The sequence below is a fragment of the Mustela putorius genome, unplaced genomic scaffold (assembly GCF_011764305.1).
Source record: "Mustela putorius furo isolate JIRA1106 unplaced genomic scaffold, ASM1176430v1.1 tig00000083_pilon_pilon_pilon, whole genome shotgun sequence".
Lineage (NCBI taxonomy): Eukaryota > Metazoa > Chordata > Mammalia > Carnivora > Mustelidae > Mustela > Mustela putorius.
The window spans coordinates 20,100,743-20,118,615 of NW_025421273.1; the positions used below are offsets into that span (position 1 = coordinate 20,100,743).

Sequence of the window (17,873 nt, forward strand, 5' to 3'; positions counted from 1 at the left end):
AGAAAAATATAAAACTTTTATAAGTATTAGGATCTTTAGGAAAACTGAAGAACACACAGCGTGTAATTTCATTAAAACTTACAAAAAAAGAAAGAAAAATTCAGAAACACAAAAACAAAACTTAAGACTTAAGACTTCAGGCTTTCTTTTTATTATCTTCCTCTATAAAAACTGGCGATTTATTCATTCAACAATTATGTTATGACTGTTACTATGCTGGTCACTGTCCACTACAAATCAGACCTGGTCCCCAGCTGGCAGGAGAAATAGAAACAAACAATTAAAATACCAGATAGGCACTACAACACACTATCTACTGTAGGGAAAAAGTGGAATAAAGAATTATTAGATATATTTAAGAACATTTGGGAATGTGTCACAAAGAAAAGACATTTGCACTGAGCCTTGATTTCCACAGAAGAGGAAGAAAGAGCTCAGAGAAATATACACTAGAGATACAGGAGCAAAGGGAGCAACGGAGTCTGAAATTGTAGAAAATCACAAAACCTTGAGTAAAATAAGAGGACAAGCATTTTCTTTTTTCTTTCTTTTCCTTTTTTTTTTTTGAGAGAGAGAGAGCACGCGATAGAGAAGAGGACAAGGATTTTAAGAAATGTACCTAAAACGTGTTTCTTCCTTAAGACAAAACAAAACAAACCACCCAAGGAGCCAAAGTTCCCTGGAGAGTGCTGCAAGAGCAGGGTGCTGGTCCCTCCAGCCACTAGGCCTCAGGCTCTCTGCAGAATGGGGGAGGTGTTTCTTCTTTTACATTACAATGCTATTTTTGACTGCAGCTCAGTCTGGAGTAGAGGATGGATTAGCTTTCCATTTCCTGAGGCACCTTGCAGCCTTGTGATACTATAATTCTACTTATGTGGGCCATAGAGAAAAATGAGTCAACACCATATAAAGTAGGTAACCTGCTTTTTAAAGTTCTAAGATTAAAAAAAAAAATTGCAAGTCCTGCAAACACTGTTACATCTTAGAGGTACCTTCAAAATGTAGCAGGTGGAAAAGAAAAGGACAACCAATCTAAAAAATGTTTTAAGGCATAATACAAAGGCGTTACATAAAAAATAAAACCCACTCTCCCTAAAATTACTGCTGCAGCCTCTTTCTCTGCTTATATTCCAGGTCCTCGTCTACTTCAGTCTAGTCTTCCACCAAGGTCAGCTCTGATCTTAAAGTGGAGGCCAGTTCTGTGACCACACTGCGCTCAAGTAAACCCACTAAGAAAACTGTGGGCTCCTAGTGGGCTCACTCAATCACAGTGTGGTCACATCTGCCTCACCTGAGAAGCCACAACCCTGTATCCATCCAAGGGCAAGGCCAAAAGGCCAGCAGGTGGTATTTTTCCTGATTGAAGCTACTTCATTGTCTTCCTTTTAAATTGCTCAGTTAAGATCATTATTTAGAGCTAAGTAGCATTTTAGACTTTGTTGTTCAAATAAATGCATAAAAAGCATGCTACTGAGTCAGAATACCAACGATTAAGTTCAACTATTTGAAACTGCTGAAATTAGATGGTTTTTGTTCTACAAAAATGGCAACTGTAGATGGTTCAAGCTAATGGTCAACTGAATATTTCTCAATGTCTTTGTATGAAAAACTCTTTGAAATTCTATTTATGTAAAAAAATAAAAATAAAATAAAATAAAATAAAAAAGAAATTCTATTTATAGGGACTAGTCTCTCCCTACAACAGTAGTTGGAGACAACTCTTTCTTTAAGGAAGCCTGAAAATATTATAATCAGTAACATATGACTTTACTAATGGAATTTAAATAAAAGAATATTTTATTTAAAAATAAATAACATGGCTAGAAGAAAATTAACAAATGTCCCAAGAAGAGTAATGATTAAGCTATCCAAGACACAGCTGTTTCCCTTGTTCTAAAATGTCTCTAGAAGCCAGTCACACTACAACAGTAACTATTAGTAGTCATGAGAACCCCTTACTGATGGGGTATAGCAACCCCTCACCAAACAAGAGTCTGTGAAAATGTCTTAATATTGGTGCCCTAAGAGTTTTAAGTGCCTTATTTTACAGGAGCAAGAAAAGAATAACTGACAGCTTCCATCCTTTCTAGGTTTTGTATGCTAAGGAGTAAATGCAATACAAGGAAATCTGCCTTCCACTTTAGTCTCTCAATATATGAAAAAAAGAAAGCACCTCCCCTTCCAACCCAAGAAAAACTCTGTTTTTAAAGCTATGTAATCATTTGTGAAAAGGGTGAGAGCCCTCAGTAATTAGGAGTACTCTGTAGAAATAGTCAGTAGGTTTCTCCCCCTTCCCCCTGTTTTCTTGAAAGCCTGGAAATAAGTACCCCACCAGGCCCTGTCCCCAGCAAACCACGGCTGCCTCAGGTTTTTAGGAAGGGCGTTGGCTTCTCTCATCAGATCTTACTATGCAGTCCTCCCTGGCATCTTCTGATCTCTCCTAGGCTCTTTTATAAAGGTTCCTTAAACTTCCTATAAAATGTAGACAACAAAACTATTGTTCTATTTCCCTCCTCTCTTCTGTGGTAGAAGCTAGTAAGGGCCCCCAGGCTCCTGGTTTCTCATATTACCTGGACCTAAATAGGTCTTTGAGTCAGAGTAGGAAGTTCTGTGGGGTTTCTTGCAGATAGAACTATCAATGGAGTATGCACACTATTAGGTTAGTGAGGTTCCTATAGGACAAGAGGGTATGAAAAGGTGGCAGGTAGAAAATGGATTTAACGGTTTGGAAGTCACATTTCATTCTAAAAGATGAACTTGAATGTAAATATTTGTCAAGAGAGGAAGAAATGGTACTCTTTAAATAACTTAGTAACCCCTTGAGCAGGCTGTGGGGTGGTGAAGCAAAGATACAGGGTCGAGGTCTTCTTGTCTTGTCAAATATTTATATTCAAGAACAAGATAGTATTGTAAATCTGCTTTTTTAGGAACACCTTTTTTTTTTTTTTTTTTTAAAGGTCCCTCTAAACATTCCAGTTCTTTTCATTCTCTTTATCTTATGTTTACCCAAACACACTTTCCTTCCTTTACTGGGCATATCATCACTAAAAACAGAGTTAAAAGTCATAGTAAAGTGCAAAAAAAAGAGGGGGGTACTGGGAGTACTGTATTAGAAGATACAAGACACAACCTCAAGTCAGAGGCAATTATCTTAATTGCAATAATCTAGAATGTCTTTTTACTTGTCAAAGAGGAATAAAAAAGCCTGATCTTTTGGGGTCAAGAAAATAGTTGTGAATGAATGGTATAGCAATATTCTGGCACTTACCATCTATTAATATTCTACGCTAGGGCTAGGGTTTTTTTTTTTTTTTTTTTTTTAAAGTCACATTGTCATCCTCTTCCTTCAGTTAGTTCCCCAGGTCTACAGAGAAATCAGACTGCTATAATTTATGGGGAATGTGCAGTGATAAGACAGCTCGCTCTAAAATTACACAGCATCACATATGCAACAGCCAATCAAACTTGACAAAATAACATCAGACCTCCATGTAACATCCCTGCCTTCCACAGAGTAGATGGACATTGTCAGGCCTGCCCAGGGGCTGGGCCCTTCTGAGACTTACTTGAGCACTTGCTGCCTAATATTGTTTCTTAGCTGGTTCTTATTGAGGTGGGGACTCCATGTATGAGTTGCCAAGTGGTTCGCAACAAAGTTGTCAACTCGCTGCCTCAGGTTCTGATAGGCAGGCTAGAGAGGGGAGAAAAAAAAAACACAAATGTTAAAAATCTTCAATGTTATACAATATCAGTATTTATAGCCTTAGGAATTTGAGTATTTTTAACAGTGTCAATATGTTTTAGATTACCGTATCAAACTTAGTGGCAACCAAGTTTCTCAGCTTATGCCTATGCTGCTTTAGGATAACCTAGACATTCAAATACTACTTTCTTTGCCTAAGACAAGATGTTTGGAGATGGGAGGAACACAAAGAAGAAAGACATGTCTTATTTGTAGACAAGGGACTAGAAAATAAGACACAAATAAATATTAATGTTAGATGATTTGGAGCAAAGAAAGGGAGAAGAGCAAAGGAAGAAGTCTTTGCTGATAACGTGGCATCTGAGTTGGACCTTCAAGGTTCCCCAATGCTACCGGCAACTGGAAAGGTGGGCCCTGAACAAACAGCCAACAACAGAAGCAAAGAGCAACTGAATGAGAAAACGTGGGGTCAGGAGCATTTGTGGGCATCCAATTTGTCTGGATAAGAGAATATAAAAGGGCAGAGATAGGAGGTTGGAAACAGGTTGGGGCTGGGGGCTGGAGCACGTTGGGTACCTGTATAAGAAGTCTGGGATTGGGGCACCTCGGTGGCTCAGTGGGTTAAAGCCTCTGCCTTCGGCTTGGGTCATAATCCCAAGGTCCTGGGATCGAGCCCCGAATCAGGCTCTCTGCTCGGTGGGGAGCCTGCTTCCTCCTCTCTCTGCCTGCTTCTCTGCCTACTTGTGATCTCTGTCAAATGAATGAATAAAATCTAAAAAAAAAAAAAAAAAACCCAAAAAACAAAAAACCAAAAAACGAAGCCTGAAATTATGGAGTTGAGGAGAGGAACTGAGTGATATGTGACAGCTGAGTTTTCTGATGATTAATCTTCCAAGAGTGAGAGAGTAAAGAGACCTAAAATATATATAGGAAAGGATGCAGTACTCCAGTGATGAAGGTCTGTACTGCGGTGGCAGAAATAGGCTGAAAGGCATGGAACCAAGAGAAGTTACAAAGGGGCAAAACTAGAACTGGGCATTAATTTGATGTAAGGTAGTGGTTCTCAACTGGGAGCAACTTCGCCCTCTACTTTCACCTCAGGGGACATTGGATGATGTCTAGAGACATTTTTGGTTGTCACGGCTCAGGAAGCTGCTACTGGCATTCTGTGGGTAAAGGGTAGGGATACTGCTGAATATCTTAGAGTGCAGAAGGGAACCCAGAACAACAAAGAATCATCTAGCCCAAAATGTCAACAGTGCTGAGGCTGAGAACCCCTAAGATAAGGGAATCAGAAGAGAGGACACAGATTATGTCACTTCTTTGTTTTTTTCTTTTAAAGATTTTATTTATTTATTTGACAGAGAGAGAGAGAGAGAGAGAGAGAAAGTGAACACAAGCAGGGGAAACAGGAGAGGGAGAAGTGGGCTGCCTGCTGAGCAGGGAGCAAAATCCCAGGACCCTGGGATCATGACCTAAGCCAAAGACAGATGCTTAACAGACTGAGCCAGGCAGGTGCTCCATATTGTGTCACTTCTTAAAAGGACACTGCCTAGAAGGAATGTTTGCTCACCCCAGCAAGGCTGCACACTCCATTCCTAGAGGCTGCCCCCCCCAGCTCATGTTCTATCTTTCATGTGGCTTTTTATGTAAATGAGTTTGAACATCTCTGAATGACTTTCAGCAACACTACAGCTTCATCTTCTGCCATTTGCTGTTCTCTTTATCCTTCAAAGCTTATACTCCTGCGATAAATTCTCATGCCTTTCAATCTTCTATACTTATCATTCCCTGTTTCCATTTGGCAAACTTCTCACCTTCAGAGCTCAAGGGTAAGCTCTGCGATGTCATTCCGACACCCATACTAGGCTCCCCTAGCCTTCCCCCAAGTTCCTTCTATATATACCATCTTTCCAACAACTCTTGTTACTGTAGGTGGTTGGGGCCGGCATTTCTCTCTCCACTGAAAGGAAGCCTCCTCCTCCCACGCCCTGAATCTTTGCTTTCACATAGTTTACAACATTGCTTGGCAGATAAGCAATTAAAATGCAGTTGTTAGAGGAGATGGCCAGATAACTATCTCCAGCACAGATGGTAAGGTTTCATCCCTTTGTTATGTCAGCTTATCCCTCCCCAAGTTCCAGACTTTTGCTGATACCTATTTTCTATCCTACAAGAAACACTCATGATCATCTCTCACACCCCCCTCCATTTAACTAACATCAATGTGAACTAAAACTAATTCTTTTCACCCAGTGATTCTAAAACATAATCCTTCCCACTGGGCTCAAACATCACAGCGTATTAGCCCTCTAGTGGCTCCATGGCAAGTTCCAATGTGAAGGATAATAGGTAATTCTCCCTGTTGCCACACTCTCCTTTCAATAAAAAGCCTAGTGATTCCAGCAGTATCTTGGATTCCAACCTTCCTCTGAGATGCTCTCTCTTTTCTTTCTTTGCCAGTGCTCTCTGGTAAAAAGACCTGGAGTCATCCCTGATTCTCCCCAGCTTCACACCTCTGGCAAATTGTCATCATTAGCATTAAAATACAGTCTGAATCTGGGCAGACCCACCCCCCTTCTCCCACTCTGGTCCAAGGCACTCATCTCTTGTCTAGATTTGTCACTGATCTCCTGGCTTCTTTCTACTCCTAAACAAATGAAGTCTATTTTTCATACAGCAGTTAGGTAAATCTTCTAAAATCAGGGTAATCATATAATTCATTATCCAAACCATATCAGGACTACTAATAATTTCCTAAAACCAATCCATCTACTAACAGAGAAGTTGGATCATGCCCTTAGGCTCAAAACTTGCCAGTGGCTTCTCTGCTCTAGTAAAAGCCCAACTCTTATGATAGCTTCCAGGGCCTGTCAGATCTGTGAAGGGAGGACAGGAGGGCCACTTCTCTCTCATCTTCTATCACTTTCCCCCTCACCTGTGGTCTCTACTTAGAATGCTTAGCCCCATATAGCTAGATGGCTTCTTCAGTTCATTCAGTGATGGCTCAAGTATCATCTTACTGAAATCTTCCCCAGACAACGTACTGAAAACAAATCAGCATCCCTTTCCACCTTCACCCTGCTTTATTTCTTCCACAGAACCTATTACACTTTATTCCCTGTGTTTCTCTTTGCTGGGATGCAAGCTCCATAACAGCAGGGATGCTGTATCCTGGCACCTAACATAGTGCCTGGTACGTAACAAATATTTGTTGGGTGAATAAATTTATATGCTCTTTGATATTCCTTTCAAATCTAAAAGGAAAAAGACAGGCAATAATCACAGTGAGCAGGAGACACTTGTAACTGAGAAAGTATGCAAAATTGACCTTTATTACCTGGGGAGAAAGGTGCTACATTTATTTAGTTGGTGAGCTCCCTGCCTGGGATAGAATGATGGGCCTCTCTTGATCTTCCCTCTTCATACTCTCCAGTGTGACCTCAGAGCAAAAGGTCAGAATAACTTTGTAACCTCTCGGTTTGCTCCAGCGATCTGGCAGTTTGTAATCTACAGCACAGGAGCCTTAGCATTAGTTAGGATGTCCAAGGTTCCAATTCTTTGGGTAGGAGATTTGGTCTGCTATGGTCAGATCCCTCTCTTGGTCGGCTAAGGACCCCAGGACAGTTTGAAAGGTTTTACAGTCTTCTGGAATGGAGACAGACTTTGGTACTTCTCACCTTGTTTTAAACACACTGGGCTGGATGACAGTTCAGCTCTTGGAAAGCACCTGATAGGTATCAAATGTCTTGATTCTTAAATATGCATGTGACTGACACTTCAGTTATTGCTACAACCCTACAAAGTATATACTGTAGGTTAGAGTTTGACACAAAGCAGGTCAGTCTTCTGGGGTCAGTGACCAAAAGCACCATACCACAAGAGGTCTCAATTGTAAGGTGTTCTTACAGCTGAGATTCAACAGTTCTATTCGTGATGTGCCTCTGCATGAGGCATCTCAGGCCTACTCTGGTCCACTCAGCACACTGGGAAGATGTTAAGCTCATACCAAAGAAAATCGTGGCTTCTGTATTTTTTTTTTTAAGATTTTATTTATTTATTTGACAGAGAGGCAGGCAGAGAGAGAGGAGGAAGCAGGCTCCCTGCTGAGCAGAGAGCCCAATGTGGGGCTCGATCCCAGGACCCTGAGATCATGACCTGAGCTGAAGGTAGAGGCTTTAACCCACTGAGCCACCCAGGCGCCCCTTCTGTATGTTTATTGAGACTTTCAAACTTAAGACCTTTTTTTTTTTTAAAATAAGAAAAGGGAGTATAAGATGCTATAAAATAAGAAGCAATACCTTAAATTAAAATTGACATAATTATTTGTAAAGCTAAGAAGAGGAAGAGGGAGACAGTCACGGGGAGAGGAGCAAGATAACCAGAAAGAGCAGTTCACAGAGGTAGAAAGACAAAGAGAAAACGAGGGGGGCAGGCATCAAGAATAAAGAAAGAGAAAGGACGTGAGGGCTGCGGAATTTCCACCATACCCAGGCAAACTCTTCTGCCAGGGAAGGGGTATCATTTCGGTTCTACTCTTCCCTAGTTTCAAATATTAAAACAAGAGATCTTGTTGAACTCCTTGAAACTATGTATTAGTTTAAGCCACATGTAATTGTCTGGAGTTGACCATTTCTGAATTACAAAAACTGTATTTTAATATGTATGTGCATTTTTCTTGGGAGAAGGTCCTAGCTTCATTAGATTGTCAAGACAAAAGTACTTCCTTCCTTCCCCCAATAAAGGTTTTCAAATTCTGCTTTGAGAGGATCTGGCAGGGACATTATTGACATGCAACAATAACATTTAGTGGGAAAGAAGAAGTTGAGCCTTAGGGTGCCTGGGTGGCTCAGTGGGTTAAGCCTTTGCCTTCAGCTCAGGTCATGATCTCAAGGCCCACACTGGGATCTCTGCTCAGCAGGGAGCCTGCTTCTCCCTCTCTGCCTACTTCTGATCTCTCTCCCTCTGTCAAATAAATAAATAAAATCTTAAAAAAAAAAAAAAAAGTTGAGTCTTAGATAATGTAGCACCCCTTTCAACATATTTAAATTTCCAATGTGGGTACACAAGGATAACATACAGATCCTTAAGTTTCGGAATAGCAAACTGAGATCTCTACTTGATGGATACAAATAACCAGCTTTATTTAGGTAACATCTACCTGGACTTGTCTAATCTCCCATTGGGGGGGGGGGAGGAGCAAAAGGGATTTTTTTCAAAATGATGGCTGTGCATATTCCCTATAACAAAGTAAGAAAACTATATACTTCCTACACAGAAAAACATCCACAAGTATACTTAATTCTCTGTGATGTAAAGACCCCAATTCTGAATTCTACTCCTGGTCTATAAGGTGGATCAGAGCCCTTATAAGAGAAGATACCCCCAGACTGTCCGAAGGGTTTTCCCAGAGGAGACAGCAAATTTGTGTGCTGTTCTCATCAAATCCAGGTGAACTCCAAGTCACAAGGAAGCATCTATGAAAGCTGCAAACACCCCTTTCTCAAAGAAACGAGGTTCCTCAAAAAAGCTGAATTTGCTGAGAAAACCCTCATTCCATCAAAACTACAGTCTCATGGACCCAACCAAATATAAGACCAAATCCCCAATTTTCTAATTGTTTCTTTCAAGAGTTTCCAGAATTCCAGACTCCCTTTTCCATCTGTCTCACTGACTGCTCTGTCCTGGTGTTCTCTGCTCATTTTTCGCAGAACCAGCTCAGTGTACCCATTCCTGCTACCACCCCTTTCACTCTGACATTTGGTACAAAATCCTTCCCCTTCTAGCCCCTAACTCTTTCTATACATGGAAGCACTTTGCTGACCATCTTCCCCTCTTCCTATTCTCCAGAACTCACTCTTCTTTCCTGTCTTTTTTCCCCTTCAGTACCTGCTGTCACCTCTCCTCCAACCCTTCACCGTATCCCCAACCCCTTGCCACTTCAGAGAAGTGACCTGACCTAAACTACCTTAATCAGGTAGTCATTGGTAGAAACAAGAGTCCCGATCTCCCTAAGCCACCTTCCAGCCATCTAGGTCTGCCTCCTTACCTTTGCATCCCCACAGTGTACAGCAAGGCACACTGCAAGTTAAGTTGATTCATTATCACTTAAACATTTTCCCAAAGGACAAAGACAAGACTCTTACCGCCCAGAAATCTTCAAAAGAGGAGGTAAAAATAACTTGGATACAAAGTGAGGCGCAGGGGGGTGGGGGGGAAATCCGAGATGAAAGCCCGATTAGCGTTAGTGTTTCAGACGAGTCTCCTTGAGAACAATGACTTAGTGTTGGTCACCACTATATTCCACGCGCTTAAGCAGTGCCTGCACGTAGTAGCTTATTAACACTAGTCGGTTAAACGAACGAAAGGATCGGCGAATGAATGAACGCACCGAGACCTGCACAGTGCCTGGTGCTTGGCAGCCTCTCAAAGAGGAAGCAGTGGCACAGTGAACCTGGGGAGGGCTCAGGAGGAGCCCCAGCTGAAGAAGTCAAAGCGCAGCCTGCCTATGAACGAATGAGAGTGAGTGGCGGAGAAGACGGCCCTTGGAGTCCTCCCCTTCCCCCGCCGTCCCCGCGCGCCCCGAACCTTGGTGTCCACGTCGGCCAGGCAGTCCCTGCGGAACTGGTCGAAGAGCCCTTGGCTCTTGAGGTGGTTCACGATCATGGCCACGAGCTGCGGGTCTCCGGCACCTGCACCGGCCCCCGCGCCGCCCGGGGCACCCGGGCCAACCCCGGGGCCCGGCGGCGGTGGCGGCGGCTGCGGCTGCGGCGGGGGAGGCGGCGGCGCCGGAGGAGGCGGCTGCGGCTGCGGGTTGGTGGCCATGGAGGCCTGGGCCAGGGAAGGCGCAGGCCCGGGCGGGCGGGCGCTCCTGGTAGGCGGCGGCTGCACCGGTCCCGCCGCCTGAGGGAAGCCAACGGGATGTTGTTACGGAACCAGCGGATCCAGAGCAACCCCGGAAGTGAAAGGGAACCAGGGGAAGAGTGGGGGTAAAGGCGGTGACAATAACAAGGAAGGTGCGGCGACGGGGGCCGCGAGGGGCCAGTTCCGGCTGCCCGCGGGCGCCCTCGCGAGGCCGGGCTGCGGCGGAAGTGGCGGCGACAAAGCCGAGCCAGCCGCGGCGTCTGGGCCAAAGGTCAGTATCGGAGTCGGGGGTGGTCTGGCGCGTGAGCCTAGCGACTCCCCGGGCCGGGGGCCGAGGGGGCGCCGGTGCGGAGCTGGCCGGGTTCCCGGTGGCATTTAGGCCTGACGCTCTTGCTCCTGTTTCACGGAGCAGTCGAGATCCGCAGGCATGATGCGAACCGTAGGTGGAACTGCTCAACTCTCCTACCCGTCTGCGCTCGCTCTCAGCCTGGGACCGGCTCCCGTTCTCTTCCAAGCTGGGAGCTCCAGGGACCTCCTGTCTCTCTTCCCCTCTCTACGTCCTGTTTTCCCGGGGACATCCCCCTCTAATTCTCCGAGGGTGCCTCTGGTCCATCCCTCCAGCATCTTCCTAACGGTGAAGACAAACGCACAAGCTTTTAGTTTTGAGGGTTTGCTATGGATTATTTTACTAGGAGTAACAGGTAACGCTTATAAAGCTCGCACTCTGTGCCCGGCATGGGGCTAAGCGCTTCCTATACGCATTAATTCGTTCAGTCTTTAGAACAACACTGAGCTACGTCTTAGTAGGTACTGTCCTCAGGTACTGCAAAATCAGGAAACTGAGACATTAAGTAAAATGCCAAGATTATACAGACAGCAGGCAAATCGGGTGATTCTGGACTGAGGTTTTTTTTCTTTGTTGTTTTTTTGTTTTTAATTACTGTTGTAGGTGGTCAAAATAGAATAAGTATTTTTCCTAATTATTTAATGGAATGTAAAGTTTATTGGAAAATATTTTCTTGGCGAAGTGGATATTTTACAAATTCATATGTGTATGGTTGAATATGTCTCGTTTCTGGAAAGCTGAGCATCACTTCTGTTTTTTTCTTTTTTTTTTTTAGCTTTTATTCTTATTTCTAATTTTTACATCTGTATGCCCTGAAAAACCGTATTCGTATAAACAGGCACTATATCTGGGAATGGACTTTTATTGGAGCAATGCCGTTCAATTCTTGGTATCAAAAAATTAGATTTGATGACTTACGAATTCACTGTTCAACCTTCCTTCAAAGCAAAAGAATTGAAAACCACCTGACTTGCCAAAGGATTTGTTTATCTAGTCCTTGTTCACTTTTTCAGTTTCTGGGAAATAAACCAAATAGACTTTATTAAAATATCAAATGACTATAAATGAGACTTTTTTTTTTCCAATGAGATGTACATTGTTTAACCTGATATATTCCAAAGTTTGGGGAAAATCTAGACATTGTTAATTTTCATAAATTGTTTCAGTTAAAGTGCTTTTTTAAATTTTGTTTTGTTATCCTATACTTCAGTTTTGTTTGGGTCAAAACTTTTCTGCTAATGATACAGCTCATTCAGGTTGAAACTTTGTCAACCATGGAAAGTGTGTCATGTACCCTAATTAACAGAGCCTGTTTTCTTTCTTTCCTTTTATTAAATTTATTTTTTATTTTCAGCATAACAGTATTCGTTATTTTTGCACCACACCCAGTGCTCCATGCAATCCGTGCCCTCTATTATACCCACCACCTGGTACCCCGACCTCTCACCCCCCGCCCCTTCAAAACCCTCAGATTGTTTTTCAGAGTCCATAGTCTCTCATGGTTCACCTCCCCTTCCAATTTCCCCCAACTCCCTTCTCCTCTCTAACTCCCCATGTCCTCCATGCTTTTTGTTACGCTCCACAAATAAGTGAAACCATATGATAATTGACTCTCTCTGCTTGACTTATTTCACTCAGCATAATCTCTTCCAGTCCTGTCCATGTTGATACAAAAGTTGGGTATTCGTCCTTTCTGATGGAGGCATAATACTCCATAGTGTATATGGACCACATCTTCCTTATCCATTTGTCTGTTGAAGGGCATCTTGGTTCTTTCCACAGTTTGGCGACTGTGGCCATTGTTAACAGAGCCTGTTTTCAACATAAAACTAGCCAAATCGGATTCACTTTCTGTGAGAAACAGTTTGGCTTCATTGTTTCAGTTCAAATAAAGTGTCATGCTTTTTGAGGATCATAATGAAGACTGCAGAGAGAAAAAGTCATGGAATGAATCTTAAAAGATTACTAGAAGCAATGAAAATTAAAATAGTGTAAGACATAATTGTTTTATCCATTTTTAAAATTAGAGAAAATAAGATGCAAATATGATGTTTCCCTTAATTATCAACAATGCAATACAATATGGTGCTAAATATGTGTTATTTACTACGTGTATAGTATGATAAAAGACGTGGCATTTGTTTGGTATATTTATGTGCATGTATCAAATTTATTCAGCTTTTGGGGAATAACTAAGAATCACCCATAAACATTCAGCAAAATTCCATAAATTTAATTAGGCATAGTGATCTAGGTTTTAAAAATATAATGAGACAATAAGGCATTTGCTGGCAAAAATAAATTGGTTCAGTGGGTAGTGGCTTCTCCCTCTCCTTCTGCCCCTCCACCCTACTTGTGTGTGCTCTCTCTCTCTCAAATAAATAAATAAAATCTTAATATTTTTTGTTTTTGTTTTGTGAGTAACCTATAGAAAATCCTAAATATTTTCTAAAATGTAATAAGGTGAGAACTGATTATAATCTAAATAGATGATTCACAATCAATTTTATAAAATGTGTGTTAACTGTTTTACTCAATAATACACATTGAATCTAAAAGAAATAACTGTTTTACTCAAAAATACACATTGAATCTAAAAGAAATAACTGTTTGTATCCATGGGTTCAAGTTACACTGGGTATACACATACTAGATACAGTGTAACTTGAAAATTTTGCAGCCTTGTCAACTAGTTACATTGAAAGAATGAGGGTCGATAATCCTCACTGCTTTGACTCTTCAAAGGTACTTTTCTTTACTCTTGAAGACAGGTCCTAGAGATGAGTATTGTGAATACCTGGAGGGGAAATGGCATATATTTAAATCTTTTTTTTTTTTTTTAATCTGTTTTAAGCAGTCATCATTTCTTACCATGACCTCTTTGCTTTGATATCTCTTGTGACAATATAATTGTCTATATAATTTTTGACAATAGTGATGTGAGGTCTTAAAAAAAAATGCCATTGTTCCCCTACCCCACTGTGTCGGAATTTGGAACATTCTGATAAGGATCAATTGCTTTTCTCAAAGAACATGATTGCGATTTTGTTCCCTAAGTCTGATGCTAAGATGATGGTTAACAAATTTTATGAGTACTTTGGGAATGCGGGGAATGATATAATATATTGTTAAGTGTATGTTATTTATTATGGCAGCAACTCATTGGTCGCCATTTATATCCTTGGACACCATACTCCTGCCAGGTGTCTGGGCTGTTGGGTCCATAATCAAAGGAGTGAGACTGATACAAAGTGAAGGGTGAAGCAAAGCTTTATTTCACGCCAAGCATTGAGAATCAAACTGACTGTCAAACTGACCGGTCGGGGCCATCTCTTACAAAGAGATGACCTCTCTCTGCCTTACAGACTAGCTTTTAAGGGTAAAGGCTCTGTGATTGGGCCTGGCCACACACAGGTGGCCAATGAGATTGTAACACACAGAGAAAGCTACACAGTCATGCTAGGTCACACATAAGTGACCAATTGAATTACAATTTACCCTGTAGTAGATATTTGAACTAGCCTATCACCTTAGTCAGAATTGGTGTCCAAAAGGTGCCCAAAGGGCAGGGCCCATACTCCTTGGTTGCTAGGGAGACAGTATGGGTCCCCACTGATTGGATACCTCCACTTGGCCTGACCCATCCTTGTATTTGGGCTTTGTTACCTGGGACTGGTTTCTAGGACTTGTTTTTAAGTAAGTCCCCGGGGGGGGGGGCAGGGACAGTTTAAGTTCTACTGTATAAACAACAAAATCACTGTTTAACTGGATGGAATCGCTCTGGCTAAGTAGGCCCTTACAGGGCCCTGTGATTTCCCCCTCTTTACAGACCAGCCTGCCTGACCGCTCACCTCTACCCCATCCTCTAAACTCTGTCTCTGAGGGTTAATCCAGTGAAGGTCAGTGGTTTATGGCTATCTCCTAACCCCCAACGAAGCCCATTGGCTTATTGGGCGGGATTGGTTCCTTTCCCTCCCCTCCCCGGGCTTCTCCACTCCAAATCAGGCCCTAGGCCTTGCCTTTCATAATCAAAAGACTGACCAATATCATTTCCTAAATGACTCTCCATCAACACTGATCCCAGTTGAAACCTCGAAAGTTCATGTTTTCAGTGAGAATAGAACACGTTTTTAGGTGGGGTTCAAACTCCCATTAAGTTCTTGTGACAGTTTTTGTAAGGTTGTATGGGAGAGGACAAGTATTATTTGCCTTTCCATAGCAAACTCCAAGCTCACAGCTATCTCTCTATTTCTGCTGCAGTATAAAATCACCAGTACAGGTGGAGGTAATAGTTGGGCAGAGCGTTATCAAATGTGAATCTGGAAGAGGGATTGCTTTTTGTCTTGAAGGAGCTTGAAAGAATTGCCTTCTTGCTCTGGGGTCAGAATATGGAGATGGGGCGGTGCAGGGGGATGATAAGCTAGAGAGGGGGATGGGTGGTTCCTGGGCAACATTTGGCAGACACTGGAAACCTCATTCCTTGCGATTCTAGGAGTGCTCAAGAGTAGGGGTGCTTTGGAAATGGGGGCTGGAAGAGCTGCAGAATTCAAGAAGGCAGCTGAGACCTAGCTGGTAGAATGGATGATGGAACTGGGAAGATCATGGGAATGGTTGCAGAGAACCAGGATTGGGCAACATAAGCCCCTGGAATATTGGGGTAGGAAATCCAGAGGAGGAGAGAAGTCAGGAGGGGTGGGAGGCAGGGAATAGACACTTTCTGGTGAAGTGGGACATATCTGTTACCTTAGTTATTCATACTTTATGCGGTAGGAGAGTTCTGTGGGGGTAATCAGGAACATTAGCAGTGGCTCTCAAACTTTAGCATGCCTCACAAATCTGGAGGGCTGGTCAACACACAGTGCCAGCCCCATGCCCAGAGTCTAATCTAGTAGATCTGGGTCATGACCCGAGCTTTACTTTTCAGCAAACGCTGAGGGATCACCATCTGAGAAACATCAGACTAGACAAACCACGGACCTAATCCTGTTTACCTGTCTTTATAAATATTAATTGGAACATAGCCACACCTGTTGGGTTTGCTTGGTTTCAATTGTCTGGCTTCTTTGGCTGCAAGGCTACAGTTGAGATGGAGACTGGTTGGCAAAGGTAAGACGAGTTACCATATGGCAATCTATAGGAAAAGTTTGCCAATCCCTGGGCTGGAAGGAGGCAGCAAAAGGTGTGGTTGTGAGACCTTTCAGTTGGGAAGTCTGTATTGAAGAAGTGCCATTCACTAGATAACAAGTTACTTTTCTGAACAGAGGAAATAATGCTTAATTCACAGGGTAGCCAAGTCATATAAATGACGGTGGTTTGTAATAATGCATCTCAGATGAAGTAAATCATTAAGAATGGTTGGAGTTGTGGGATGCCTCTGTGGCTCAGTTGTTGAGCATCTCTCTTTTGTAAAGATACTTATTCATGAGAGAGAACACACACAAGCTAGGGGAACTGCAGACTCCCCTCTGAGCAGGGAATGTGACCTGGGGCTCAATTCCAGGAATCTGGGGTCATGACTTAAGCCAAAGGCAAACGTTTAACCAACTGAGCCACCAAGAGCCTCTCGGCCTCTGGTTCTTGATTTCGGCTCAGGTCATGATATCAGGGTTGTGAGATCAAGCCTGGCATCTGGGATTTTCTCCTCTGCCTCCCTGCCACACAGAATGGGTGGAATTTGGACAGAGAGAAAGGGGGAAGCTCTGCATGTTGAGCAGAGGTCAGGGTATAAAGTAAAAGGTCAAAGTGTGCCATAAATGAGAATATAATCAAGGTAGAAAACCAGGTCTTTAGTATGGTACTGGGTATATACTATATGCATAATAGATGCTAATTTATTATGGGATGTTTATTTCATTTTTGTAAGAAATATTCTGTGATGTAGCCCATCAGTTAACATTAAACTGTCCATTAAGATACATGCAGATTTGCTACTTTGTGAAAAAATTGCTCTTAGCCTTGGGGGAAGGAGATGGTGGGTATACCAAGATAGAATTTTAGAATATGAATTTTTCATCTGTGTTTGGGGAACTCTGATGGCCATTTATCTTTCCCTTAAATGAGTATTTTTATCATATTTTTGTTCCATGCTTTCTGGTGTGAACACTTTTTTTTTTTCATAAGAAGATACTCCTTTAACGCAGATGACTTCACTTTTTTCATATTACTCAGCTTTTAAGATTTAAACTGGTAATGATAGTGATCAGATTAACAAAACTAAGATTTATTATGCAGTTAAGGAGCCAGTATCTATTAATGTTACTGAGTTGCTGGCTATTTTGACAACTGGGGTGACATAGCAGATGGCTTAAATAAAAGATATTCTATATGTGCTTATAAAGATGGAAAAGAGCTTTACAGTAATAAGAATTAGTCTTCATGATGGTTGTCTTTATTTATTTTTGCAAGAAAGAGAGAGAGAGAGAGAGAGGGAGGATGCAGGGTGGAGGGGCAGAGGGAGAAGCAGATTCCCTGCTAAGCAGGGAGCCTAATGTGGGACTATGATGTGGGACTCGATCCCAGGACTCCTGGGATCATGATATGAGCCACCCAGGCACCCAATTGTTTTTATCTTAAAAATAGCTTTAGTATATATATATGTTTCTTGAATATTCTAGATGATAGATGGTGCCCTGAAAACTAAAAGTCACACCTCCTGGAAGGAAATTAGGGAGAGTGGAAATGAAAGGAAGATCTGTGGAAATTATGTGATATTATCTGAATACCTTAAATCCAATTCAGGTCTAGGTGGAATCTAGGTAGAAATTCTAGGTAGAAATTTTGAGGAGGAGAAAACAGTGATTTTAAGCAAGAAATTGCATACTTAAGTAATAAGACTATTTGATCTTAGAGTAAGGAATATTTTCAGAGGGGAGATGGTTGACAGGCATCTGTGAAAGGAAGGGATCCAAAGTGTCTAGAATTGGCATTGTCTATGGAGAGAATATGTTTGGTATGTAGGGG

The 17,873-nt window shown here is 42.2% G+C and overlaps 1 protein-coding gene and 1 long non-coding RNA gene across 7 annotated transcripts in view; one reads left to right on the forward strand and one right to left on the reverse strand.

Moving 5' to 3' along the window:
* The window catches only part of BOD1L1 (biorientation of chromosomes in cell division 1 like 1), a 54,464-nt gene extending 43,782 nt beyond the window's left edge, over positions 1-10,682 (reverse strand). For 3 of the 4 annotated variants that reach the window (XM_045075669.1, XM_013050509.2, XM_045075667.1), the window contains exons 1-2: positions 10,292-10,682; positions 3,567-3,691 (exon numbers count right to left, since the gene is read on the reverse strand). In XM_045075669.1, the coding sequence (XP_044931604.1) occupies positions 3,567-3,691; positions 10,292-10,528 (362 nt within the window). In that variant the 5' untranslated portion in view covers positions 10,529-10,682. Of the gene's footprint in view, positions 1-3,566; positions 3,692-9,849; positions 9,987-10,291 lie in introns of those variants that run through there. The other variant, XM_045075670.1, reaches the window with a different exon arrangement.
* Positions 10,683-10,735: 53 nt separating this feature from the next.
* LOC101686105 overlaps positions 10,736-17,873 on the forward strand; it is a 29,151-nt gene continuing 22,013 nt past the window's right edge. For 2 of the 3 annotated variants that reach the window (XR_006605474.1, XR_001177604.2), the window contains exon 1: positions 10,736-10,838. This is a non-coding gene — a long non-coding RNA (uncharacterized LOC101686105). The remainder of the gene's footprint in view (positions 10,839-17,873) is intronic. The other variant, XR_006605475.1, reaches the window with a different exon arrangement.